General features: G+C 47.2%; 9 protein-coding genes across 9 annotated transcripts; 3 read left to right on the forward strand and 6 right to left on the reverse strand.

The window, feature by feature from the left end:
• Positions 1-191: 191 nt before the first annotated feature.
• T069G_06516 (uncharacterized protein) lies at positions 192-2210 on the forward strand (the record flags this gene model as incomplete). Its single annotated transcript, XM_056173726.1, has 1 exon — positions 192-2210. One exon carries the CDS (start codon positions 192-194, stop codon positions 2208-2210), a length of 2019 nt encoding a protein of 672 aa, XP_056027305.1.
• Positions 2211-2338: 128 nt separating this feature from the next.
• Positions 2339-2965, reverse strand: T069G_06517 (uncharacterized protein; the record flags this gene model as incomplete). The annotated part of the gene is made up of 1 exon (XM_056173727.1): positions 2339-2965. One exon carries the CDS (start codon positions 2963-2965, stop codon positions 2339-2341), a length of 627 nt encoding a protein of 208 aa, XP_056027306.1.
• An 810-nt stretch (positions 2966-3775) lies between these two features.
• On the reverse strand, positions 3776-5224 carry T069G_06518 (uncharacterized protein; the record flags this gene model as incomplete). Its single annotated transcript, XM_056173728.1, has 2 exons — positions 3776-4923; positions 4984-5224. 2 exons carry the CDS (start codon positions 5222-5224, stop codon positions 3776-3778), a joined length of 1389 nt encoding a protein of 462 aa, XP_056027307.1.
• Positions 5225-6066: 842 nt separating this feature from the next.
• Positions 6067-13058, forward strand: T069G_06519 (ATPase family associated with various cellular activities (AAA) domain-containing protein; the record flags this gene model as incomplete). Its single annotated transcript, XM_056173729.1, has 6 exons — positions 6067-6954; positions 7012-7242; positions 7291-8199; positions 8251-8964; positions 9016-9371; positions 9419-13058. 6 exons carry the CDS (start codon positions 6067-6069, stop codon positions 13056-13058), a joined length of 6738 nt encoding a protein of 2245 aa, XP_056027308.1.
• Positions 13059-14071: 1013 nt separating this feature from the next.
• T069G_06520 (alpha/beta hydrolase fold domain-containing protein) lies at positions 14072-15427 on the forward strand (the record flags this gene model as incomplete). The annotated part of the gene is made up of 4 exons (XM_056173730.1): positions 14072-14396; positions 14458-14661; positions 14739-14945; positions 15006-15427. 4 exons carry the CDS (start codon positions 14072-14074, stop codon positions 15425-15427), a joined length of 1158 nt encoding a protein of 385 aa, XP_056027309.1.
• A 259-nt stretch (positions 15428-15686) lies between these two features.
• T069G_06521 (uncharacterized protein) lies at positions 15687-17354 on the reverse strand (the record flags this gene model as incomplete). Its single annotated transcript, XM_056173731.1, has 1 exon — positions 15687-17354. One exon carries the CDS (start codon positions 17352-17354, stop codon positions 15687-15689), a length of 1668 nt encoding a protein of 555 aa, XP_056027310.1.
• Positions 17355-18847: 1493 nt separating this feature from the next.
• Positions 18848-19630, reverse strand: T069G_06522 (acetyltransferase (GNAT) domain-containing protein; the record flags this gene model as incomplete). The annotated part of the gene is made up of 2 exons (XM_056173732.1): positions 18848-19010; positions 19098-19630. The coding sequence occupies 2 exons, from the start codon at positions 19628-19630 to the stop codon at positions 18848-18850; spliced, it is 696 nt and encodes a 231-aa protein (XP_056027311.1).
• Positions 19631-20975: 1345 nt separating this feature from the next.
• On the reverse strand, positions 20976-21424 carry T069G_06523 (uncharacterized protein; the record flags this gene model as incomplete). The annotated part of the gene is made up of 3 exons (XM_056173733.1): positions 20976-21274; positions 21332-21339; positions 21393-21424. 3 exons carry the CDS (start codon positions 21422-21424, stop codon positions 20976-20978), a joined length of 339 nt encoding a protein of 112 aa, XP_056027312.1.
• A 1359-nt stretch (positions 21425-22783) lies between these two features.
• T069G_06524 (subtilase family domain-containing protein) lies at positions 22784-24099 on the reverse strand (the record flags this gene model as incomplete). Its single annotated transcript, XM_056173734.1, has 3 exons — positions 22784-23491; positions 23564-23749; positions 23818-24099. The coding sequence occupies 3 exons, from the start codon at positions 24097-24099 to the stop codon at positions 22784-22786; spliced, it is 1176 nt and encodes a 391-aa protein (XP_056027313.1).
• Between the last annotated feature and the right edge of the window lie 2176 nt (positions 24100-26275).

Genomic DNA, 26275 nt, shown 5'->3' on the forward strand with positions numbered 1-26275 from the left:
GGCGGGGTCGATTGATGTTGGACGAGATGCCTGCTGGGTAACGTAGCCACGATAATGAAAACGTATATAAGGGCGGTGTGAATTCCTTAATACGGCTTCCTCAGACTTCTTAAGATATTCCATCTGTCGAAGGCTCGCGACAGCTCCAAAAGAACATGGCAATCTCTATATACAGGCCGCATCGTGTTATGATGGGAGCCTCTGCCTTTGCATCAGTGCTCTTGATCGGGCTGCTTGGCCTCCCAGCAGAAGCAGCATCAAAAACACCATGGGGTGATCCCTTTAAACCCATTGATCCACAAGTCTGGGTGAATCCCGATGACATGACATGGGACGACTTCAAAGCGCCGCCTGGTACTCAATGGAACGACGCGACGAAGAAGGGCTCTGGTCGCAACTTCAACATTGCATTGATAGCCGTGGACTACGCCGATGAGACTTTCGTTGTAACCCGAGAACCCAACTCGACGGTCTTTGGTAATCCTCTTCCGATAGTATCCGGTATCGACCGGGAAGATGTCCCCGCCTACTATCGCGACTTACTCAACAAGCCGACTGACCTTAACCGCGGTCATACACTACACGAGTACTGGATGGAAGATTCTCACGGCCGATATGGAGTCGACCTGACAGCATTTGGACCGTACCGTATGCCTTCCTTGTCGTATCAGTATGGCGTAGACAGTGGCTTTAACCCTGGAGCATGCCCGACGAATAACACTTGTAACCACGATATTCGAACGGATGCTTATGCGGCTTGGCGAGCGGAGGTAGGCAACGCCACGAGCAATTCATTTGAACTGGTCTTCATCCTCTCCGCTGGACAAGATGAATCGTCGACGTGGCAAGAGTTTGGTGAGATGAGATTTTCATCCCCCGAGGACGTGCCCGATGCCTTCGGACCTCCCAAGAATGTCGATGGCTCTTCGATACCGAATTACGCATCGACCAGATATGTTCCTTGGACATCGTGGGCATCTGCCTCCACTATTTGGCCAAATGCAGGAGGTGGTTCGTCGACTCAATGCGAAAGCTCTGGGATGGGAACGTATGCGCACGAGCTCAGCCATCTGCTGAACATTGGAGACAACTACAATAACCCGTTCGGCATTCCTCTGCGGCGATCCTATACCGGCCCATTCTCAATGATGTCCCGCGGGTCTTTCAATGGCCCTGGAGGCCCGCATACTCGATACCAAATCCCAGCGCTTCAGGGTGGCTCCATGGGCTCCTTACACACTGTTCGAGACAAGCTCGTTCTTGGACTTATCTCCAACGACAGCGTGGTGAGCATTACAAGAGACGCCCTGGCGGAATCAGGCCCTGTCGTGGCGCAAATCACAGCGCGATCCGTCGTGTCTGACCTCATTGGCTTGAGAGTTGTAATTGACCAGGATCGCTCGCCTGCATGCAACATTTCGACTGATGTGCTCTGTGATGGAGGTCGCTACAACAGCTATGATATCGAGGTGATTGATCGAATGGGCGCCGACTCGTTCCAACCTGACTCAGGCGTGATGATTAGCAAGTCAAAGACTAGCAACAGCCAGCCCTTCCAGTGGACCATCGATGCCAACCCCGAAGACATTACACTCGTCGACTTTACCCGACCTAACGGAACCGATGCTTATATCACCATGGGCGATTACCGTCAATTAGCTGATGCGCTCTTCCATGCCGGCACTGGATCTGGAAGCAAGTATGAGTTTGTGGATGAGCCAAATGGCCTTCACATCTACATTTTGGATGTCCATCGAGATGAAACTGGCGTTCTGTCTTATACCGTTGGCGTGCGTTCTCTGGTCGACGACAGTTCGAGCCAATATGGCATTCAGTTGTCTTCTGGTGTTCCATTCACATACGGCAAAAGCAGCCCAGTAACCGGAGGCATCTTTTGCGAATTCGAACTTACGAATAATGGCACTTATGCAGCCTCCAGTGAGGGCAATGCCCAAGTCCAGGCCGATCACCTTGAGTGGGATATTTTCCGACTGAAGGCCGATGTTAAGGGTTCTGGATGGAAAGCGAACTTGCCGAACGCCGTGATTCCTGTCAAGTATGGACAAACCGCAAAGACCTATGTAGCGGTGGCTGCTGAGACTCACGCAAAGGATGCGACTGGTGTGGTGAAGCTGACGGCTACATCAGAGTCTGATCCAAGCGTGGTGGCAACTGCGACTTGCAAAGTGAAGAAGAACACTTGTCGTTAAGTGAAGTCCTTAATATTTGAACGAATTAATGGATTATGATGATTTTCTTAAAATGAATTATGTGAAATATCTATACACTAGGGTATATGTTCTGAAGCGACATATCCCTAATTTCATGTCCCAAATGTTTATCTGCGCTCCAACTTCTTGCCAAGGTCCTCACGGATGTAGACCTCGTTAAACTCCCTCAAGTAGGGCGAATCTGTCAGCCTCTTAAACGCCTCCCTCAACTTTCCGTCTTCATCCTTGTCCAAATGGACAACTCGCCAAACATTCAGAGGTTCCTCCTCAGTGCCAGTCACAGAGTGCTCAACGTGGAAGAGAGGCTGATTTGTTCCAGCAACAATCTTGCGACCATCCGGGCCTTCAACCTCCGGTACACCAATAAAGAAGACCCTTTCGTTTTCATTGTCTAAAAAGACCTGCTCTATAACGGTGTTGTATGTGGTGGGATTTACCCAAGTTCCCTGGTCGGTAACGCGCACAAAAGTCTCTGTGGGTCCGTTCTTTTGAAGGTTGAAGACTTGAAGACTTCCTGGCCGCAAGAGATGTCGTAGGTATTTGGCCGGGTTGTGCGCTTTCTTTACTTCCATGTCCCAAAGTTGGGTTTTTGAGTAATGCAAATCCGGATCAGCATCATAGTGGCGGCTTTTGATGACTTGGTTCACGTTGGAGGGCTCGAAGATAATCGGGGTGTTGTTGGGATCCTTGAAGGCTGCTTCAAGAATCTCTTCGTGGTCTTGAAAAGCGGCCATTTCGATTTATGGAAGAGAAATTTTGAGATTGAATAAGTTGTGAGATTAGGTGAAGCTGTGTTGGATTTATTGGTTGGTTGGTGGGTAGTTGTGTACTTGTTGATGGTTCTGAGACGAATGGATGAATTGTAGATTCTGAGACTGGGAAATTGGATCTTATAAACAACTACCGTACACACAAGATGACGTAGCTCTCAATGCAATGACAGTCGAAATTGTCACGATGCGGCGCCACTGTGTGTACTCACGACAAATTATGCTTAACGACTTTCGCGAGCGGACAACTCGCGTGCTACAAGGCCCGATCTGTGCCGAGCAATTAACGCCTAGCTCGCTCTCGGGTCTGAGCGGTGATTTCTTCAGAAGGCGATATGTAATCTTACTCAGCGGTGTTGCTGTTAGCATTAACCTTATGGCCGAGCTCAATCGGCGAGAGAATGGGATGGCAGCTGTCAATTGCTTAGGAATATTCATCAAATGTTCAAATGTTTCCAGAGGGTTGCAATGACTTGGCGAAAATCTTCCATACAAAGTCAACAGCTGATAATACGGGGGTTTCGGCAAATACGGACGTCCGAACTGTCCTCATCGTTCACCCACGACACTACCGTTGACTGATTCGTATTGTTCTAGACAATTAAGCTTATGACGATTTTTGTTGTTCAGGATACAGAACTTTCTCCACTACTTGTGGCTGCTCGTTAACAACTGTTGCCCATTACCGTAGTAAAATTATCTCACATTGCGAGTGACAACAGGAAAAGAATAAAGCTGGTTGACTAAGAATTATCAATGATTCTTGGCATACACTCATGACCTGCATTTACCACAATATCCACATTCTTCATTGCAAGCAGTAAAGTCACCGCCATCGCTGTCACTGTCGCTGTCGCTGTCACTGCCGCAGTCGCCGCACTTTTCGCCGCCGTCATCTGCCTCTTCAACGTCATCGCTGTGCCCGAGCCACTGGAGCCACTGGTCCTTTACCTGGTCTGAGAACGCAACGCCTGCATCTGGGAGACGTTTTCGAATCTCCAAAGGACCTCCTTGTGACTTCACAATTTCTAACAGAGTGCCCTCTTTCTCTAAAGCCGTGGCGATTATCCGATGCAAAAGAGTGCTCAGACGGCTGAGATCTTGCTGATGAGATTTTTCCCAATCTTGTACATCCTCGCGTACATCGGCAATCTCGATTTTGTTGAAAGTCCCTCGTGTATGATGGGCAAGGATGAAATTGGGGATACGAGCAAGCCACAAGCGTGGTAGTTCCTCTGCGAGAGTGTCGTTCTCGATAAGTTTAATTGACCGAGTCTTTAGATCAAAAACAGATTGTTGAGACGTTGGCTGACCACCATCAACTACCTCGAGGTTGCCTGCATCGGCTGGTGAAGCTGATGAGGTCCCAATGGAGACATTTTCGAAGACACTCGTCAGATCTTTGTCCCCAACAGATGCAGATTTACCAACTGCCAGGGCATGTGTGTCTTTCTCTTCGATGTACCCATCAGCACTTGACCGCAACAGTATGTCAAGCCCACCGAACTTGTATCTGATGAGTCTATGGTGCGACTTGGAAGGTCGGACGTCAGGAGTCCATGTGGTATAGGCCTCTGGAAATGCATGCCCAAATCCTCTGACCCCCATTATTTGCTCTGTCGGCGAATTCTCCCTTCGTATAAAATGGACGGTCTTACCCATGACTTCCACAATCATACGAAATGAGCGATCGACGCCACGAACAAGTGTGCCCTGGACGAACCGTAAAAGGTTTCCAATGGTGCTGTTACATGCGACAAGGTCGATATGAAGTGAAGTCGGATGCATCTTCATAGTGGCAACAATCGCCGGCTCGAGGGGATGTTTTGGGAAGAATGCCGAGTTGTTATCACGAAAGTAGACGCCATTATCCTCAAGAAGTGCTCGAGGCTTCTCTAGTGGTGTCCACAGAGGTGGGCGACCTATGGTGACTGAACTTAGCTGTGTTCCATTCTCAATGGAGCTTGTGTTTAGAAACGTACCTGGCACCATGATTTTTGGAGCTTTCTGATCAGCCCAATTGTATGAGGCTACCACATCACTCTCAGTGATTCCAAAGACAACATTTCCTTCATATGCATCCTCAAGATCCTTCTGGTTAATTATCTCAATCAGTTCACCTAGAGGAGGCGGTGGTGATTCCTCCGATTGCGCAAGAGGGTTTCGAGGTCTGATGTCCTGATGGCCCCCACGGCCGTGCCATCTTTTGTTGTAATAAGACATAATTGCTGCTAATCACTCTCCAAGAATACGAATGCGCCGAAAACAAACAGACAATAGTAAATAGTAGCAGATAGTAGTAGATAGCGGTAAATAGTAGCATATAATGGTAGATAGTGGTAGATAGTACCAAAGGTGATACTTGTAGCTGGAATGGTAGATAACACGTTTGGCATTCTGAATAGGCGCTCTTTATATATATCAAATAAGGCCTCCAGCATACCTATTCCCATCCTTTCTGGCGCCTGAAGATGACGGAGGCCTTCCAAGGTTAAATTCGTCATTGTGAATTCATATCGGGAGGCCTACGACTTCCTGGCGACGTGCAGACGTGTAGAGGCGCAGTTGGCCGCTCATTTTGGCCAACACCTGGCGGTTACGCTGTAAAAAATGTCAGTTGGCCATACATTGGGCCACTCATTTATCTTTTGGCCTCCTACAGGTCACTGCAGCCTAACGAAGCGCGAAAATCCCCTGTCGTGGCCGAATCATATGGCGAGGCTGCGACTTGCAGAAGCTGCTGCGGGAGGTCTACAACTTCGGGCCAACAAGAGGAGACATCACCCCACCAATTCTATAGCATGAGACGCAGCAAGGCTCCCTACGTATCTTTTCTACTACATCACGGCGCCAATTCGATATGCCTGACTTATTGAATTGAATGCGTTGGAGTATTTCACTGATACAAAGATAGTTTACTGGCGTGGCGATGCCATATATATCACGGAGACTACCGCAGTCTCTCCTAATCATCAACACATGACACACATCACAATTGCCTTCACAATTTTCTTCACAATTACCTTCTATACCATTGAGTCTCTTGACTTTGACACCTTTACAAAATGTCCACAAAGCCAGCTCTCTCCGGTCGCGCTGCAAAGCTTGAGAACCTCTTCTACTCGTTCATCAAGGGCGATCGCTCTGTGCAGAATTCGCAAGAGGCCAAACAATTCTTTGAGGCAGTGGATGTTGTATGCGAGCATACTTCTGCTGTAGCCTGCATCGAACACATTATTGGGAAAAAAGAGGGCTTAAGCACTGTGAGGGTCGCAATTCGCAGCAACCTTTCGCGTGCATTCATCACAACTGCTACAACGGCCTTCCTCAAACGAGTCTTGCATCATGATGTCAAAACCATCAATGACGGTCTGTTCCTTGAGAAGTTGCTTGTCGAAATTATGTCACCTTCTACCTTCTGGACTACGTTCCTTGGATTCTATCAATGCAACCAACTCGAAGGCGACACTTTGGTTGCTTTTGCATCTCTCTGTCTGGAGATTGTGTCTTCGTCATCGCCCGATATCCAAATCCTTTCACACGATGTGGAATCCCTCATGAAAATCTCTCCATTGACGAAATCGCCATTGGAAGAGGTGCGCACTCTTGGTTATCGCATCGAGAAGGTGATCCAGCTACGCAAGGGACAAGCAACTGCATCGGTTAAAATGAACTACAGCCCTGGCGGCAGACATGATAATGATTTCGAGGACTTTCGCAAGATCTCCATATTCCCAACAGCGGATGAAGTGAGCTCAAAGGAAGAGCCGTTTCTCCAACGATTGGATGATGTATTTGAGATTCCAAGAGAGTCACGTACAAGCAGCTATATCTCTTGGCTATTCAGGCTTCTTCGCGAAGATATGCTGGCAGATTTGAGAGAGGATCTGCAGATCGCATGGGGTCAGAAAAAGGCCAAGTATAAGCCGCTCTGTTTGGGCGGTCTCAGCTTGGTAAATTATGATCTCGGAGCCGGCACTCGAGCGAAACCGTTCACCCTAATGGTTGAGTGTCGAGAGGGGATCAATTTTCCTCAGAATAAACGCTCTCCTGAGGCCAAAAAGAAGTACCTTGAGGAGTACAAAAACTTTGTGAAGCACGGTGCAATCGGAGCTCTCTGTTTGGAGAAAGACATCATTGCTTTTGGCTCCATCGTACGAGATGTAAATGGCCTTATTATGGATCATCCAGTGGTGGGCATACAAGTCACCGACAATGCTGGTCTGAAACTGGCCGTCAAGGCATTATTGAGTCAAGATTTTTCGAGTCAAGATTTTTTTCGTCTGAAGTTTTACGTCGTCGATACCGCGACGTTTTCCTATGAGCCAATTTTACAGCGTTTGAAGGAAGTCACAGAGATTCCGATTGAGAATGCAATTCTTGATCCGGCCGGACCTCCATCGACATACGACCCTCCTCCAAGGTTGCAGGCTTTCATCCGGGAACTCAGAAATTGTCGTCAAAAGGGATTGGGGGCAGATTTGGGACCTAAACTTGGCTTCAAGCGCACTATACATATTCAAGATGCACAGCTCGAGTCGCTCATCAAGGGTTTGGAGAATCCTGTGGGCCAAATTCAAGGTCCCCCGGGAACTGGCAAATCTTTTATCGGGGCCATAATTGCAAAAGTCCTCATGCAACTTACGGAATACAGAATCTTGGTTCTCAGCTATACAAACCATGCTTTGGATCAGTTCCTCGAAGATCTCATGGATATTGGAATCGATGAAAACAACATGGTACGAATTGGTTCCAAAGCTACATCGAGGACCGATGCCCTACGAATCGACAACCTCTCAAGAATTCCTCAGGGTCGCTCCAGCCTTGATATCAGGCCAATGCTAAATGCTACGAGGAGCGAACAGCTAGACACGGCGACACGGTTGGACAATCTTATACAGTCATTGAAGTCCCAGGTTCCGCTACAGGAAATTCTGGATACGCTGGAATTTTCCGATTCTGGAATGCGCTACTGGAGCGCTTTCCAAGTCCCTGATGGGGATCAAATAGCAGGAAAGAAGAATAAGGCATTAAAACCTGTTGACGTCTTTGATCGCTGGTTGAATGGAAAGAACTTAGGGTCTCTAGGGATGTTGGCGGCACATATTGATCCTGAAGACTATCCAATTTGGAATATTCCACCAGAACGCCGACAGACCCTTTATAACGAATGGGCGAATCAGGTTCGTCAAGAGCAGGTTAATGACTTTGCCCAGTTGGCTGAGACTGCCAATAACCTCTACCGACAGATCGACAGCCTCTTCAAAGAAAGTAAGAGGAACGTCGTGAAAAATAGACGAATCATTGGCTGTACTACGACTGGTGCAGCAATGTACCAATCTATCATCAGAGCGGCTAGCCCAGATATTGTTCTTGTTGAAGAAGCCGGTGAAATCCTAGAGGCTCATGTCATCACTTCTCTCAGCCCATCTGTCAAGCAGCTGATTCTTATTGGCGACCACAAGCAACTTCGTCCAAAAGTCAACAACTACAATCTCACTGTGGAAAAGGGCGAAGGTTTTGACTTAAATGTCTCACTTTTCGAACGCCTCATCAGGCAGGGTCACCGATTTGCCGTCCTACAAGAACAGTTTCGTTCTCACCCTGACATCTCACAATTTGCTCGTCTTTTAGCATATCCGGAACTAAAAGATGTACCAAAAACACACCACTACAAGCCGATACGCGGACTGCAAAAGAGAGTTGTCTTTGTGCATCACGAACATCCAGAAGAGCAGTTAAATAATGTTTCTGACCGGAGAGATCCGACCTCAAAGACCAGCAAGAAGAATACCTTTGAAGCCGAGATGGTCTTGAAAACGGTCAAGTATCTGAGTCAACAAGGTTACAAGTCCGAGGATATGGTCGTTTTGACTCCGTACATGGGTCAGCTGTCATTGCTGAGACAAACGCTGAGTGAGATAAATGACCCATATCTGAACGAACTAGACACCCATGACTTAGTACGCGCCGGACTGATGACACAAGCTGCTTCCAAGGCTGCCAAAGCAAAGCTACGATTGTCAACGGTAGATAACTACCAGGGAGAAGAAAGCGACATTGTGATTATATCAATGGCCAGAAGCAACAAAAATGGCGACATTGGATTTCTAGTTGCCTGCGAACGATTAGTGGTACTCATGTCACGAGCGAGAAAGGGTATCATTTTATATGGAAATATGAACACCTTCCTGGCTAGCAAAAAAGGTGGTGAGCTCTGGAAGAAGTATTTTGATGCCATGAAGGAGAAAGGATTCTTGTTCGATGGATTACCAGTTCACTGCGAACAACATCCAACCCGACTTTCTCTTCTCCAAAAACCGCAAGATTTTGATCAGCACTGTCCTGATGGGGGCTGCGCAGAATCATGGTAAGTTGCAGCTCATCAATTGGCCGTCATCTTTCTAACTATCTTAGCGGCGCTGTTCTTGGCTGTGGGAAGCACACGTGCGAACGCAGATGCCATCGACTAACAGATCATTCACAAGTGCCATGCACTAAAATGATGAAGAAGACATGCGAGCGAGGCCACAACATCAAATATCTATGTGGAAAAGAGAACCAAGGCTGTAAGTCGTGCGCCAAAGAAGACGAAGAAATGCGACGAAGAGTCCAGCGAGATTTGGATATGGAGAAAAAGCGACAGGAGCGACAGGATAGATACCAGCGTGATCTGCAAGAAATGGATGATGAGATTGATCATCATCGGCGCATAATGAAATATGAGCAGGAGGAGGCGGACCAAGCAAAAGAACTTGCGGAGAAGAAATCCCACCTTGAGAGTCTCAGACAGACAAAGGCCAGAATAGAAGCCTCGAAAGCCGCAGCCAGCAAACAAAAGAACGCCAGCGACAAAGAACAAAAGAAAAGCCAACAGAAGCAACCGTCTACTAATTATGCGGATCTGGATCTCCCAGCGCAAGAATGGGAGGACATGAAGCGAGATGATGGAGCTCGCAACGACGCTTTGGATGATCTCATGGGACTCATTGGTTTGGAATCAGTGAAGAGGGAGTTTCTCTCAATCAAAACCGACGTCGACATCAAAATCCGTCAAGGAGTGGCTCTCTCCGATACAAGGCTTAGTTGCTCGCTCCTTGGAAATCCCGGCACAGGCAAAACAACCGTGGCCCGTATATGGGGAAAGTTCCTCACCGGAATAGGAGCCATTCCCGGTGATTGCTTCAAAGAAACCACAGGATCAAAGTTAGCGAACATGGGTGTCAAAGGTTGCGAAGATCTACTTGAACAGATCAAAGAAGATGGCGGTGGTGTCCTGTTCATCGACGAAGCCTATCAGCTTTCATCCGGCAATAGCCCAGGCGGCAAAGCAGTCTTGGATTATCTTCTTGCCGAGGTTGAAAATCTTCGAGGAAAAGTTGTCTTCGTACTTGCTGGCTATTCTAAGCAGATGGAGTCCTTCTTTGCACACAATCCTGGATTTCCCAGTCGGTTCCCCATTACAATGAACTTTGAAGACTATACCGACGAGGAGCTGCTGCGGATCCTTAAGCGTCAGGTAAATCGAAAGTATAATAACCAGATGGAAATTGAAGATGGTCCAGACGGTCTTTACTTTCGCATTGCTGCCCGCCGAGTTGGACGAGGTAGAGGCAAAGAGGGATTTGGTAATGCGCGAAGCATCGAAAATTGCCTTGCCCGCATCGAAAAGAGACAGGCAAACAGGATTCGACTTGAGCGCCGGGCCAAAAAATCCCCCAACGACTTCCTCTTCACCAAAGAAGACATCATCGGCCCAGAGCCATCGCTGTCTCTGCAGAGTTGCAAGGCATGGAAGAAGATGAATGAGATGATAGGCCTCAAGGAGGTGAAAGAGCAAGTGAAAATCTTACTCGACTCGCTGACGACAAACTATGAACGTGAACTTGCTGAAGAGCCCCCGATGGAGTTCACTCTCAACAGAGTTTTCCTTGGGTCCCCTGGGACAGGCAAAACTACGGTCGCTAAGTTGTATGGCGAGATTCTCGGAACCCTTGGCCTCTTGTCTAATGGAGAATTGGTGATAAAAACTCCCGCAGACTTTATCGGCTCTGCTCTGGGGCAATCAGAGTCCCAAACGAAAGGGATCCTTGCCTCAACAACCGGCAAAGTGCTAGTGATTGACGAGGCATACGGACTATACGGCGGAAAGGGAGTTACCGATCCTTACAAGACGTCCGTCGTAGATACAATTGTCGCAGAGGTTCAAAACGTGCCCGGTGATGACCGTTGCGTCATTCTCATAGGCTACCAGGAACAGATGGAAGAAATGTTCCAGAACGTCAATCCTGGACTAAGTCGACGGTTCTCGGTGGACACGCCATTTGTGTTTGAAGATTTTGACGACGATGGGCTGAGACAAGTACTGGATCTTAAGCTAAAGGCTTCGGGCTTCACTACCACGGGCGAAGGCAAGACAGCTGCACTCGAAGTGCTCATCAGAGAACGAAACAGGCCTCATTTCGGCAATGGAGGCGCAGTGATAAATCTTTTGAGCAAAGCAAAGGCTTCTTACCAAAAACGGTATTCCGCTAGAAAGATAAAAAAGAGGAACCAGTTGGAGGCAGAAGACTTTGACGAAGATTTTGATAGATCTACCAGAACAGAGACGAACGTGAAACAGCTGTTCAAAGACGACGTTGGGCGCGAAGATATCATTCAAAAGCTTGAAAACATTCAGTCACGAGTGCGACAACTGAAGGCTCTTGGAATGGACGTCAAGGAAGAGATCCCATTTAACTTCTTATTCCGAGGCCCGCCTGGCACAGGGAAAACGACCACAGCCAAAAAGATGGGCAAGGTCTATTATGACATGGGCTTCCTTTCCAATGCTACAGTGGAAGAGCGTTCAGCCACAGATTTGATTGGGCAGTATGTCGGCCAAACGGGACCGAAAGTTCAAGAGGTTCTTGAAAAGTCGCTGGGGAGAGTGTTGCTCATTGATGAGGCTTACCGATTGGCCGGGGATGGGTATGCCAAAGAAGCCATTGATGAGCTGGTCGGCCTCATCACAACGCCAAAATATCAAGGCAAACTCATCATTATCTTGGCAGGGTATGAACACGATATAAATCGGCTTTTAGCCGTGAATCCTGGGTTGACAAGCCGCTTCCCCGAAAGTATCGACTTCAAGCCACTCGAGCCAGATGCCTGTTTCAGACTTCTTGCTCACCTTGTGCGAAAAAGAAAAACGAAAATCTCAAAAAGAGGCAAGGATCTGGATATGAGTTGCTTGGAAAATCCCTCTGCATTGTTTCTCAGCGATTGTACAACTATTCTTGCTGAGTTATCAAAATCCGATGGATGGGCGAGTGCACGAGATGTGGAACAGCTTGCCAAAAACGTCTTCCAAACCGTAAATTTGGTGCTGCCGTCACTCAAGTTGGAAGAGAAAGGAGTTATCCAGGAGCTTAATAAGATGCTACAAGAGCGTCAATCCAGGATGAACACATCTGACTCCCCTGTTCCTATGGATGAGAAAGAAGCACAGTCGTCGTCCGCTCCACTGGGCCCAAGTCGAACCAGGACGAGTATGCAAGCTCAGCAATCCACGACTGTGGATGAACGAAATGATATATATGAGTCGACTGAAGAAGCGAATAAAGAGCCCGAATTACCAGACGATCAAGAATCTCGGCGAGTAGTGCGAGACGCAGGTGTAAGCGACGAAGTATGGGAACAGCTGCAAAAAGATCAAGCCAAGGAAGCACGCAAAAAAGCAGAATATCGCGACCTCTTGGAAGCCAGAAAAAGCGCTGAGGCTGCTCGAAAAAAGATTGTACAGGAACTACTCAAGGAACAAGAGTTGAAAGAAGAAGGAGAACGTCTTAGACTCGAGGAAGCAAAGAAGAAGGCTGAAGCTGCACGCGAAAAGATTTTGCGACAACTCATCGAACAAGAAGAAAGGAGAAAAAAAGAAGTAGCGAAACAGGCAAAAATCAGAGCTCTTGGAATATGTCCCGCGGGATTTAATTGGATTAAACAGAATGGAGGTTACCGGTGTTCGGCGGGAGGGCATTTCTTGTCTGATGCTGAGATTGATAAGCATATGCAGTAGATTGAGTTAGATATATGCATCAATTTCTTTGTTCACTTTTCGCTTTCATGATTCATGAGCAAAATTGCTACATCCATTGAGACAAACTGTTGAAGTAGATGAAAGTTTGGTAAATTGATTGACAGCAGAATGGTGGAAGGAAAGGCTATTGGCGTCGCAGCTCTCCTTTTCTTCTACTTCAAGCGAGAGTAGAGAGATCAATATGCAATTTCTGCTATCATTTACTTTCTTATAATATCCGATTCCACACATAGTAACGATTTCTCATATCCTAAGGTTGGGTTGATGGATAGCTTATCCTCCAATTAATAACGACTACTCTGCTGCGATAAAGCTATCTGATTACATATGTAATAAAGGTCACATTGCGACTGCATAATAGTGATCAGTTCAATCATCAGGGTTATCGACCTAGTGATAATACTTTTGTTGTCCTGAGTTGCCGCCGGCTTTGGCTCCCTTGGCATCCAACACTTGTATAACAATATCTGCTACTATCGCTATGTTCCTCGCGTATTTACTACTATAGCTGCATTCTTCTCGTATCTGCTGTATGGCTGTATATTCATAATATATGCTACTATACTTATGTTCATGAGGTATTCGGGTTTATTTCCGAAACAGGATGCTAGATAGCAAGATCGGGTATGCTGAGTTGTTATTCCCTTGAAGCACATCAACAGTGGATTCCGATAGGCAGAGCATGTATATAAAAGGGCGGATCTAACCAATTGGCAACTGTAATTTTCGTCTATCGCTTAAATGAGTTGCAGCCAGTCGATAACTTTTGCCATAATAAATGCAAACCTTCCGTCACAGCCTTGGCAGCCTTGCATGCTCGCCCAATTGTGTTCGTAAGGTCGCATCATCACTCCCCCGCATCCTCGGTTGGAAGGATTCGGGGAAACACTCTTCTCCGCTACAAAACATTTACATTTAATTCAATGAAACCGCCACATTTTCCATCTTTCAAACAACTCAACAGCCGATTGAATTGATCGCAAGTGAATAAAATGTCAGAAGATATTGCCCCCTTCACGCTTGCCATCCCAGACTCTGCGCTGGAGCAGCTAAAGAACAAGCTCTCCAACGCCACATTTCCATCTGAATCCGACTTCTCCGATGACCGAGACTATGGCGTGTCCTTGAGTGATGTGAAGCGTTTAACTGAATACTGGAAAGACGGCTTCGACTGGCAAGCTTACGAAGCGAAATTGAACCAAATCCCGCAATTCACGACAAACATTTCTGTGGACGGATATGAGGAGCTCAACATACATTTCATACATCAAAAAAGCAGCCGACCGAATAGCATTCCATTGCTCTTTGTTCATGGATGTAAGTTATCATCAAAGTTTCCATCTTTAAAATCTCGAAAATACTGAGATTTTTCCTCCAGGGCCTGGCAGCATCGTAGAAGTGACGAAAATTATACAATCACTCTCGGAACCCAAGGGTGACGATGTACCGTCATTCCATGTTGTAGCACCTTCTCTACCAAATTTCGGATTCTCCGACAAGGTCACAAAAAAGGCTTTTGGTCTTAAACAATACGCAGAAACGATGCACAAAGTCATGCTGAAGCTGGGATATGACAAGTACGGTGCGTAAAGATTTAGATCCCTTTTTTTCTGACGATTTTTTACACAACTTGGTACTCATGTTTATGTGATTTACCAGTAACGCAAGGCGGCGACTGGGGTTACATGGTCACCCGTGCCATATCCCTTCATTATCCGGATCATTGCCTTGCAGTCCATGTCAACGTTATGCCTGTTAGGCCAACGCCCTGGCGATCCTTTTGGCTTGCTGCTAAATATTATCTGGGCCTACTATCCGAAGACGAACAGAAGGGTCTATTCCGCTCATTCTGGTATCTCAAACATAGTTCTGGCTACATGATCCTACAAAGTACAAAGCCTAACACCATCGGATTTGCACTGGCAGATTCTCCAGTCGCGCTACTAGCATGGGTATATGAGAAACTGCAAGAATGGACCGACGAGTACCCTTGGACCGATCAAGAAATTTTGGAATGGATATCCATATACTACTTCTCTCGCGCGGGCCCTGCGTCCAGCGTGACGATCTATTACGAGCTAATTGGAAAGCAGAGGGATGAACTGACCAAGATAGCGGAGTATATCCCCAATGTTCCTCTTGGCATTTCGCTCTTTCCGAAGGATGTCATTGTGCCTCCGAAATCATGGGGTGGATATCTTGGCCCGGTAGTCTTTCATGCAACTCATAAGAAAGGCGGGCATTTCGCTGCGTACGAGTGTCCCGATGAACTTGTTAGCGACTTGAGGGAGATGTTTGGTAGACAAGGCGGTGCTGCTAGAGTCGCCCGTATTTTTGAGTCTACTTGACGAAACAGTTGGCACAAAATATCAGCATACGGACAATTTAAGAATGAGATAATCCTCAATATGATTTATTATACTCTTTACACCAACCCAAGACCTTCCCCAAGGGATGTGATAAAGCCTTGTCATTGCGCCGGTATATGCATGTGAATTTAAAAAAGAAAATAAAGCCAATGAAAACTCCTCGCTCAAATGCTTTCCAGACAATAAAGTATCTAAGTTTTAAAAAAGAAAACAGCTCTAAAAGTTATATGGGGTTCTCTCATCGCGACCCAGATTTCTCGGATTGAGGTCTAGCCTTTTCCCGGTGTTTTGCTTCGTGTCGTGAAACAGCAAAATATGTACCAAGCAGCTCAGCTGCATAACGTTCGCGATATTTAAAATGCTTTGATCCGATTTTTCGCACCGTGTCCTGAGCGACCTGAATAATTGCAGGATGCTGATCATTAGGTAAAGCCAAGAGGGATAGAAGATCGATTTCGATTTCTGCTGGGGTATTATTAAAGCCAAGAGTCTTCCGCAAAGCTTCATCCTTTACGAGTCGTTGGGAAAACGGTTCCAGCAGCTCATGTTCCTGGATAAATGCGAGGATAGACTTTAGAGATGTTGGGTCTGAGACAAAGGCGTTGATGGGCGTCTTTTTCTGCTCCCTGATCTTGCCTTCCGCTCTGGAAGCAAACTCCAAAGCAGTAGAAAGCGAATCGGCATTCATAATTGAAAGCCCAGCGGGTACCAAATCACGACGCGTATAGCCTGCTCTTGTGCGCCACCAATAGTTGCAGAATAGAGAGGATAAGATGACGGGAATTAACACGACATATCCCCACCATCTCGTTGCGGTGACCATGGATCCAGCACCTCCCACAAGCGTGGCAGTGCCATTGATGGAGGTGTAGATTTGCACATTTCTGCTGCGCCTCTTGATCAGAGCCAAGGCCCGTGTACCAGGGATAGCTTTCGATGCCGCATTGATGTGTCCCTGGGCCTTGCAAAAAATGTAATATGCCCACAAAGCGTTGATTGTACCAAAGAGGGCGATGGGAGCGTTACCAACGTATCCAGAAAGAAGGTTACTGGCCAAGAAGATGGCATCGTTGGCTCCGGCAATGGCAAGATATGTACCTACGCAGATGAGCACAGCACCGGCGCCCATAAACATGTTGAGTCCCCAGCGGTTGATGGCCTCTGTGCCAAGTTCGCGGAATATGACAGACAGCAGCACATCCAGATCTCTAGTCGGCTGAGACTTTGCTACTCTGTCGGCATGCGCCTTTTTCAGTTCAATTTGCTGCTTGCGAAGAAACTTCACATTCCGCCAGGCACGCCTTGAGTCAAGAGCGGCAAAGACAGACATGATGCCGGCAAATGTCGCCCCAACCGCCATGAAGACAATTGCATACACCGGAACTGGATACTGGTTCCACACATTGGCGGCAAAGTCGCCAGCGTTGGCTAGCTCCAAGAAACCAACTGCGGGATAGAGGTTGTTCTTCAGTTTGCTGCCTTGGGGCTCATAGTCACCCCCTTTCTCAGCCTTGACTAGGGTGACGCGATCTGGCGGCACCGATTCCGGGATCTCGCATACAGGAGCAGTTGAGAGCAGTCCATAAGAGGAAGATGCAGCGGTCAATGTGGTAAGGGTGGAAGAAAATGTGCCGGCACGCGGCAAGACGACGGCCTTTGGTGCTGTAAGAGAGGCATCGACTTTCTCGTTCACTTTCTCGTTCAATGCAGGAGTGTGAGCTTCCTCTCGACGAGGAATGTGCTGCTGTTGCTTTTCCTGCTGTTGCTGTTTCTCATTGGCCTCTTGAGACAACTGTTGCCGTGCATCATTCCGATGATCGTCTTGAGGGATAACAACGGGATCAGCATTCTTAGTACCGGCATCAGCAGCATCAGCAGCATCAGCGTCAGTGCTAATGGCCGCCATGTGTGCTGTCCGCTCTGTCGTAGCACCATCAATGGGACCTGACGGAGCGTGCCGTGGTTCCTCAATTGAGGCTGTGTCACTCTTGGTTGAAGCCATGGGGCAGGCGGAGGGCGTGCCGATTAGAAGAGAGAGTGAGGCAGTGTCGACCGTCTGAGAAGTAACCGACTCCTCGGCGGACAAATAGTAATGGAGAATACAAAGAGGATAATCGAAAATTGGAAAGGTGAAAAGAATTAGATTGGAATGACGGGAAGGAGCAGTAGCGAAGATCCGCTCGGGAAGGAAGATCAGCACCTCATCTCCAAGTTGTGTCTCTCTTTATCTCCGGCCCTCGACTTGAAGACTATGAATCTCTCTGTCTACTGGGCTTCATCAATTCATGGAAAGGGGGCAGGTAAGGGAGCAAGAGGCCACAAAATAAAAAAAAAAAACGACCAGGGAGCAGCCTTGTTTTCTTGGTGATGGCGCATCTCCTGCCGTTCAGCCGTTCACCTGGAGTCAAGTACGAATCCAACCAAGACCCTTTGTCTCGTTCTAGTTAACACCAATTCTTGCCGCCATCTTACGAGTCCTGGCGAACCGGAGGTGCCGCTGCCTTGCCCCATCAGCCAGCCACGGCGTCCAATAACTCAAGGGCTCAGCGCGCGCCCCATTCCAAGCTTCGGCCATTCGGCATGTGGCTGACTTGGTGGTTTGGTCTTTTTGGGGTCTCGGCTCTTTTTGTGCGCCCCAGGGCGGGATTGGCAGAGCTGTCAATGGGTAAGTATCAACTGGAATGCATGTGCTTGTTACTTGTGTTCTATTGTGGCACTTGCTGTACAAGTAAATTAGATGGAGTCTACTTGTACGTCTTGGTTATTGCTTCATGTTACCTCAACTAAATGCACTACTGTATACTCGTCAATGGGACATGTCGTCTTCCATCAACGCCGACTTGATGCTGTAAACTCGATAACACTTATATTTCATTGTTAATAGCCAGAACACCATTCATAGTCAATTGCCATGAACGCGCGTCGATCCATATCTTCGGAAGTCGAAGCCATCGCCGGCGCAGAGCTGCCGCCACCGGGCAAACCGCTGGGAGCGGGAGCTGACAGGCACACAAAGAGAAGCCATCGAGCACCAACGCGATAACACATTTGGACGCTTTATTTTTAACATTTTCCATTAGTATCGGGGAAAATGGCATCTGAGAATCCGTCTCTTTGATTTCGCCGCTCTGGCGTTGCGATGCTATTCCTAAAAATATCTCGAAATCCAGCAAATACGAGTCGCGGGTGCTATAGATCGGCGAATCTCCGTCCCGTGTCATCAGCCCTACTGATGATGTCTGCTTTGCCGTCGCCATTGGCCCTTGACGTCATAAACAGCGCTGTGTTGATTCATCAAACTTCTATCAATAACTGCCAAACTGCATCATCTAACACTTTAAAGTCTTAAGTCTTTGCTCTCAACCTATAGCAAATGCAGATCTTTCTTTCTATGATGCTTTATTCTCTGCATTCTCTCAGCCCTCTCTTTTGCCTCCCATTCTCGTCAAAGTTGCTTTCATCCAGCCAGACTTCAAATCCCTTCTGCACAGCAGGCCATTCATCATCAATGATACTCAGCCAAGCCGAGTCCCTGCGTCTGCCCTTCACAATCATATGTTTCCTGTAAACCCGCCAAGAAAAATTAGCATATCCACCATACCGTAATGAATGGGCCTTTTTGCGGTTTGACGTTTGATCATAATCTCACCTGAAAATTCCCTCGTACGTAAAACCCAGTCGCCGAGCCGCTGCCAAGCTCGGCTCATTGAGATGATTGGCTTTCCATTCGACACGTAGATATCCCAGATCCATAAACGAATGCTTCATGAACAAGAAAAATGCCTCCGTCGCTTCCCTGGAGTGCTTCAAAGCGTCGCCCAGAATCACCCATCCAATCTCAATTCTACGGTGGTTTGGAGCGATCGACAAGTATGACAGGATGCCTGCCGGCTCCGAAGCGGGATCGGAAGCTGGACCCGAAAGTACCGCATAGTATAGGGGATCGGCTGAAGCGCACCAAGCCTTGATCGTTAACTCACATGCCTCCTCGGTGAGAAGGCCCTCAAGCGGCATGTACTTCCATCTCCAGGCGTTTTCCTCTCCTCCCAGATGTTTGTATATCGCTCGCCAATGCTCTGGCTGTAACGGAACCACAGATGTGTAGCGGCCGTGGAGAGGCGTCCGTGGCGGCAGAAGGGCCGGTTCAGCTGACGCTACAGGCGGACCGAGCGAATCATCCATTTTCGGGGTATCTGAGCGCCAAGAAACAAAGTTTTATTTAGGCTGATGAGCGCGGCTTGAAGGATTCAACTTTGTTTCCTTTCTTCTCCAGCTCTCTGGTTCAGCGTTGTTTATAGCCATGTGAAGATGAGGCGGATGACTCATGTGTAGTGAAATGCCACTCATAGGGCGCCGCTACTCTGGGTCATAAAAAGAAGGCTTCCATTGTATATACGGAATAGGCAGTGTGTGTTCCATTAGCGTTGCCATCTAATTACTAAGTAGAGTTAGATTGACAGCGCATGTTTACTATTCAAATGCACTTCATATCCATCCATATGTACTCCGAGACAGTTCATGGAGCTTCTACTTTGACCTCAGGATTGAGGGTTGGTTCTGACGGAGCGTATCTGCAACTTATGTTCATCTTTCTTGAACTTCACACATCCGCAACGGAGCCTAGAAGTCGACTCCGAGACATATTTAATCGTCACCCATTTATCTCGCCTCAGTGGGCCAATCCACTTTAAAGATGAACACTCAGGGGCGATTTCTCGTAATCCACAAAGCGGCCCCATCCGTGGGGCAAAAGTCGAGCAAGTAAATACGCAAAATAATCGGAACTACTTCGTACAAAGATGATATATATTGTACAAGTATAATTTAGTCAGTAGTCGTTAACATATCACATACATGAGATTCGTAACTGTAGGTATTTAAGTACTTCGGAGAGAGTGAAAGTTGTTTCTTACGCATTTCACATGGCAATTCATTTCAGCGTAGTCAGATACTAAAGTCTTTTCTTCATCTTATCAGAGTCACAATTGCGAAATTGCAGATTGAGAGAGTATTCATGAATACAAATATCACATTATGAATTCCACTACAGACGATTCATAAGAAGGTCAAAACTGATGAAACCAATATCTCACTCTAGCGACTGTTCTCTATTCGCGATTTGATAAGGGCACGTCTTAGTTCCTCTGCTATAGACTACCTGATACTTTTTTTCGGAAATTGGCCAGTTCAACAAATATAACTTCAATGACGGTGTTAATAGAGACTACGTAGGTTAACTCTGGCTGTAGATATGAAGCGGCATTCAACTGTTCGACTTGATAAATAAGCAACTGTTCATCTTAAAATTATAAGAGCAATCAAAGCTCCATCATCATCTCACACTCTACTTGTCACTGTTTTGCAACTTAATCGGGGTTAACATCTCTCATTGAATTCAGTACGGCTAATCTCTCCATCACCAACTACCGTACATCAATACATCGCCAATTGAAGACTTCGTCAAGCCATTAAAGCGTCAAGCCATAGAAGCGTCAAGCCATTAAAGCGTCAAGACATTAAAGCGGCTTTAGTTGTGGCGGCGGTGTCGCTCGAGCCACTCCTTCCACTGCTCAAACCAAAGATTGCTGGTGTCCCTGTGCCAGCAGCAGCCGACGCCAACAATTCCGCGACCGCCACAAGGCAGGTCAACGCTGAAGTCGCCCCGACCAGAGCAGAATCCAAGGGTCGTGGCCTCGCAAGTGCCGCCAATGAACTCACAAGGGTTCTCGGGGAAGCGGAAATCAGCGAGGTCATCGATATCGAAGTCGCCATCGAACCAGGGTCCGAAAAATCCGAAGGGTCCGAAGTTGTTGTTGGCCATGACTCCTAAGAAGAGTTAGTATGAAGATGTATGAATACATCTAAAGTTATGCAATCACGAACCGGAGAAGCTAGTGAGGTTAGCATTGTGTATACTTGTCGGGCAATGAGTTCATGTTCTTACCCGAGGACAGCGAGGACAGCAGTATAACGCATTTTGAATGAGTTATAAACCTTGAGTAACGATTTTTTTTGTTATCGAGTGAGGTGCAGATGCTCTTTTGCTTCTGAAGCGAGATGCAGATGAAAAGATGTTTGCATTGGGGGGAGATACGATGCAATATATACTCAATGTCCCCAGGTATTCTACTCCCTGATTATAGGGCTACGTGTTGAACCATAGTAGTTATGCAGTGTTGATGTAGGTAGAATTCCTAGCATATAGGTTTAATTCCATATCATGGCAAAATCAAGGTCTGCTGATTGACCGATTCCAGACTTTCATCTATAAAAAGCCAGGTTGACATGTGAACGTTAGAGTACAATTTGACTTAGCGACTCAGACATGTCGCACTCAGTTGATCATGCCGTCTCTATAGCAGTATGTAGGGCAGATGTCTCAACCTATCGCTCGACTATAATGAGACACGATGACGATCCTTTACCGTTAGGAAAGTTTTGGCAAGATCAACATTTATAACCACACTAGGCGATACTACCAGTTTGTAGGGGGCCATGATAATTGGCTAAATGTTCAAAACACAGTTATATTGCAATGAATTCAAGATATGCAAGTTACCAACAAATTTCGCGTAACTTTTGATCAACCAGTTAAAGCCTAAGCTTTTCGATAATTTTCAACAAGGCCCTACTATATGCTTACCGCTCCAGTGTTGGAATGCAATATGTCGCAGATTGTCCATTCCCCACAAAGCCTGCCCTGAGTGAGAGCAGTGATACGATCTGATAAAAAGTTTCACGAATGTCTATAGTGATGACGAATACGAATCATTTGGCTGCCATGGATACAGATAGATGCAGCAGCCCTTTTCTATTACTGCCCTTTTTCTATATATGGTAAGAGAATAGGCTCTCGGAGCACATTGTCCTGCCTCTTAGCACTAACGATCAAGTAGGTACAAACATTCGATCTGCAGAGTAAGCATAAATCAAGGTTGCCGTGAGGGGGGTCAACATGTTTTACAACACATCCAACTTGTAACATACTATTGATGCTCGGTGCTACTATTTCCCGAGGCAATGATATGCCTTTTTAACTGCAGCTTCATGGTGGTAATTTGGCATTCCAATTACCACCTGAAACTCTATTTTTCTCCAGCAAATGACGCGTATGGCTCAACTCGATAGTAGTCACAGTATAGGCCTAATACGTAATGAAACAACTCATATCAATAAGCACGGCATCGTCGATTCAAGCTAAGCTAAGCTTTATCTACATCGAAAGGAATGTTCAACCCCAAGTTAGTGCCATCATCCCTCAGCCTATTCGATAACTCTCATGTAAAACATGCTTGCGTGCTCTGCTTCTTTCTTTCATTGGCTTGACTTTGTTGCTTAGCCGGAGGGGTTACCGTTGAAAGCAACAGCGTTAATGGTACCAGAGGGGACACCAGTAAGGAGGCTACGGCCAGCAAGCGCCTGGATGCGCGAGCAAAGTGCCTGGGGGTCTCTGGGACCCTCGAGGGCAAGAAGATAGGCACCAAGGCCAACAATGTGTGGAGTTGCCATTGAGGTACCAGAGATGGTGTTGGTACGTCCGCTGGGCCAGGTGGAGAGGACGTCCTGGCCGGGGGCGAAGATATCCACAACCGAGCCGTAGTTAGAGAAGGAGGCTCGAGCATCAGCAGAAGTCGAAGCACCGACAGTGCAGACAGAAGGCTCGGAAGCGGGAGAGGTGTTGCGAGCATCAGTACCATCATTGCCAGCAGCAACAGCCAGGAAGACACCGGCGTCGATCAGGGCGGCAGCAGCAGCGTTGACGGAAGCGGTGTAGCCACCACCGAGAGACATGTTGGCGACGGAGCCGTTGGGGCAGTTTCGGGTCTGTGAGTCGCTAGCAACGAAGTCCATGCCGGCAATGACGTTGGCGAATGTACCGCTTCCAGAGTTGTCGAGGACCTTGACGCCGAAGATCGAGGTCTTCTTCGCAACGCCATAGGAGCGGCTGCCAATAGTGCCAGAGACGTGGGTTCCGTGGCCGTTGCCATCAGTGTTCTGGCCTGAAACAAAAGTCCTAAGGAAAGTAGCACGACCCTCGAAATCCTATATAAAGACCCTTTGTTAGCTTCTGGTGACTTCTCATGCTTTCTCCTTCAAAGCTCGGGCTTCACGTACGGGATGAGTAGCATCAACTCCAGTGTCAATGATATAGGAGCAAGTTCCCGCACCAGCACTGTCATCGTAGACATAGGTGGTGCTGCCACGAGCCTTGTGGGAAATACGTCCCAGACCCCATGGAGCGCCAGTCTGCGAAACATAGGCGTTGATCTTGACAACCGCATCCTGCTCAATGTACTCAACCTGTTCGAAAGCGTTGTAAGTACATATACCTTTCCGTTTCAGATCGTTTCAAAAGGATTTATACTTACATCAGGGTGACTGCGAAGAACTTCGAGTGTCTCCTGATCCAGGGTTGCGGCGAAACCCTTGAAAACATGCTGGTAGACATGGTGGGCATCAGAGGCAATCTTGGTAAGAGTCTCATCAACAGCCTGGAGAGAGCTGCCATCCTTGAACTTGACAATGTACTGATCAGCAACAAGGCCGTGCTTGCTGGTGGGAGTGAGGAGAGGTGCAGGCGTTGCTCGCTTCTCGGTGGCTGGGGCGGCCAGCACCATGGGAAGGAGAGAAAGAAGGACGGACAACCGCATTTTGAGGGATGGTGATTGAGTTCTTTTCTAAGAGGATAACTTGTGAGGAGGTACTTGGAGACCGGATCTGATGTCCTTGAAGCTTTTGTTGATGATCCAAGGATGAAGAGAAGGGACAATTATCAAGACTCTCACGTCTATTTATGTGTTTTCACGAGCTCGATATCTCAATGATGGACAGCATATTGTTGCCGACAATCCCGTAATCCAAAGGTTGAGTTCGAGCCTTATCTTCATCACCTTCCTCGTCTGGAAGCTCTGTACGAGCTCAATCCGTATTGTAACACTAAATACTTCTCCCCGAGACACCAATAGTCAATAGACTATGGTGGTTTGGGAAGTCCACCGATGTTGCATGGCTATCTATTGGTGCCAAGGCAGATTGCGAGACTGTCAAGACAAAAGTACGCATGTACGATGCTGTAATTGTGCTGAAAGCAGACCATCCACGACAGCTGCGATAATGTTAGGGCATCTTCCAAGAACCTCTATGGTGCTTCGATGGCGAACCCAACAATGAATGAGGCTAATAATAAGATAGACTGGTCTTTGGATAGATAAAAATGACGATACTACCTTGATGGCCGTCACGTTGGCACATCGGGCATGGGTCTAGTTTGTCATACAAGGCATTTCCACATTGACGTTTCTGTATTAGCATTAGGATGAAGAATCTTATAGAACGTCGTGATATACTCTCGTTCGTATCACGCTTCTCGGTGTTGTATCTAACGTTTGGATGCAACACTGCCTATCAATACGGGCCAGCAGACCCCGAGTCTTTGTAATCCTAATGTAACTCACTTATTATAGGTCTTCTATAACCAAGAAGTCGTGCCAGATACTATCGATCTCCATCTGCATAGAACTTTGTGAGAGAACACCTTTTTTGGGTACCAATGTCTCAATAGCCAGGGGATATTGCGTATCTGATGCTGATGGGCCGCACACACAAAGTCACAATACGCCAAGAAAATCCTGGACGACATGCAAGAAGTTGCGATCATTTCCCTTCCTCTTGAGTTGATAGGCCGTTTACTAGTTAGGCTAGGATTCATACGAAAGGGGGGAAACTTACAACCCCAGCTTTCATCTTCTTATCGCAGGATAATGATCATGCTCTTACGATCAAATACCGCCGGTAGAAACCGAACCAACCAGAATGCCAGCTTCATTTCAACGGCAACGGCATCCGCCACACCACCTCTTTGTGATTGATAAGTACTCTGGGGGAGCCGCCACTCCAGAAGCACACGGTCGGATATTTGAAGAATATCCGAGTGGTGTGGCCCCCATTCTCGCTTTGCCGCCCATTTATTCATGCGCAAGCTTTATCCCACGCTCTACAGCTTAAATTCTTAGAATGCTTATAAACTTCGGACCTGTGATAACAATCTCTCGTGGTTACTCTGTTCATTAGTCAACAATATGATGTAGTTGCGTGCCATCAGATCCCACTTTCCGGGCATACTGATATCTGTCATAATGCAGACTACATAGGATAACATGTGAAGAGACCAGGTCCCTAGCTGCAAATAGCGGCATTAAAGTCTCCGAAAAGAATGTTATACAATAAAGTTGTAGTTGTTGGGCACGTCAGGAGGGGCTAGATAAGATGAGCTTCCCGATGGAGATGAGAGCCGTTGAAGGCTGCAGATCTTCAAAATGGCCTTCCCGTTTAATGAGCTCGCCGTTATCTGATTCCAGGTACGCACCACTTGGAGAAGTGTAGGCTCGGAAATTTAATGTTGATTTATACCGGGACTCCGAGACGGGAGGGAAAAGCCGAAAGGGTCGCCATATTACGGCTTGTCCAATAGCATAGACTCCGTAGATGCATTTGTATCACTGCAGCATTTGGCTGTACCTATAAGCTGTAGCGCTCATATTTCTCTCAAATCAGGATACATTATCCTATCAATGAGTAACATCCATGTACAGCCGCGACGTGCTCCATAAGCCTTCCAAGCGTGTCAGTCGATGTGCTTGACGCCGGTAGAGTTCATGCAGTATGACATCCAATCTCTTCACAATAATACGAACTGAGCGAGTTTTAAAAGGGTCTTTTGCGCAGCGCGTCAGTAAAGCGGAGGATGCGAGGTAGCTTGATTGGCTGGTACAATGCGTTCTAGCTGTGTTGTAACCTCATTAATGCTACCATGCGATCCAACTTTCG

This window comes from Trichoderma breve, chromosome 4 (genome assembly GCF_028502605.1).
Source record: "Trichoderma breve strain T069 chromosome 4, whole genome shotgun sequence".
NCBI lineage: Eukaryota > Fungi > Ascomycota > Sordariomycetes > Hypocreales > Hypocreaceae > Trichoderma > Trichoderma breve.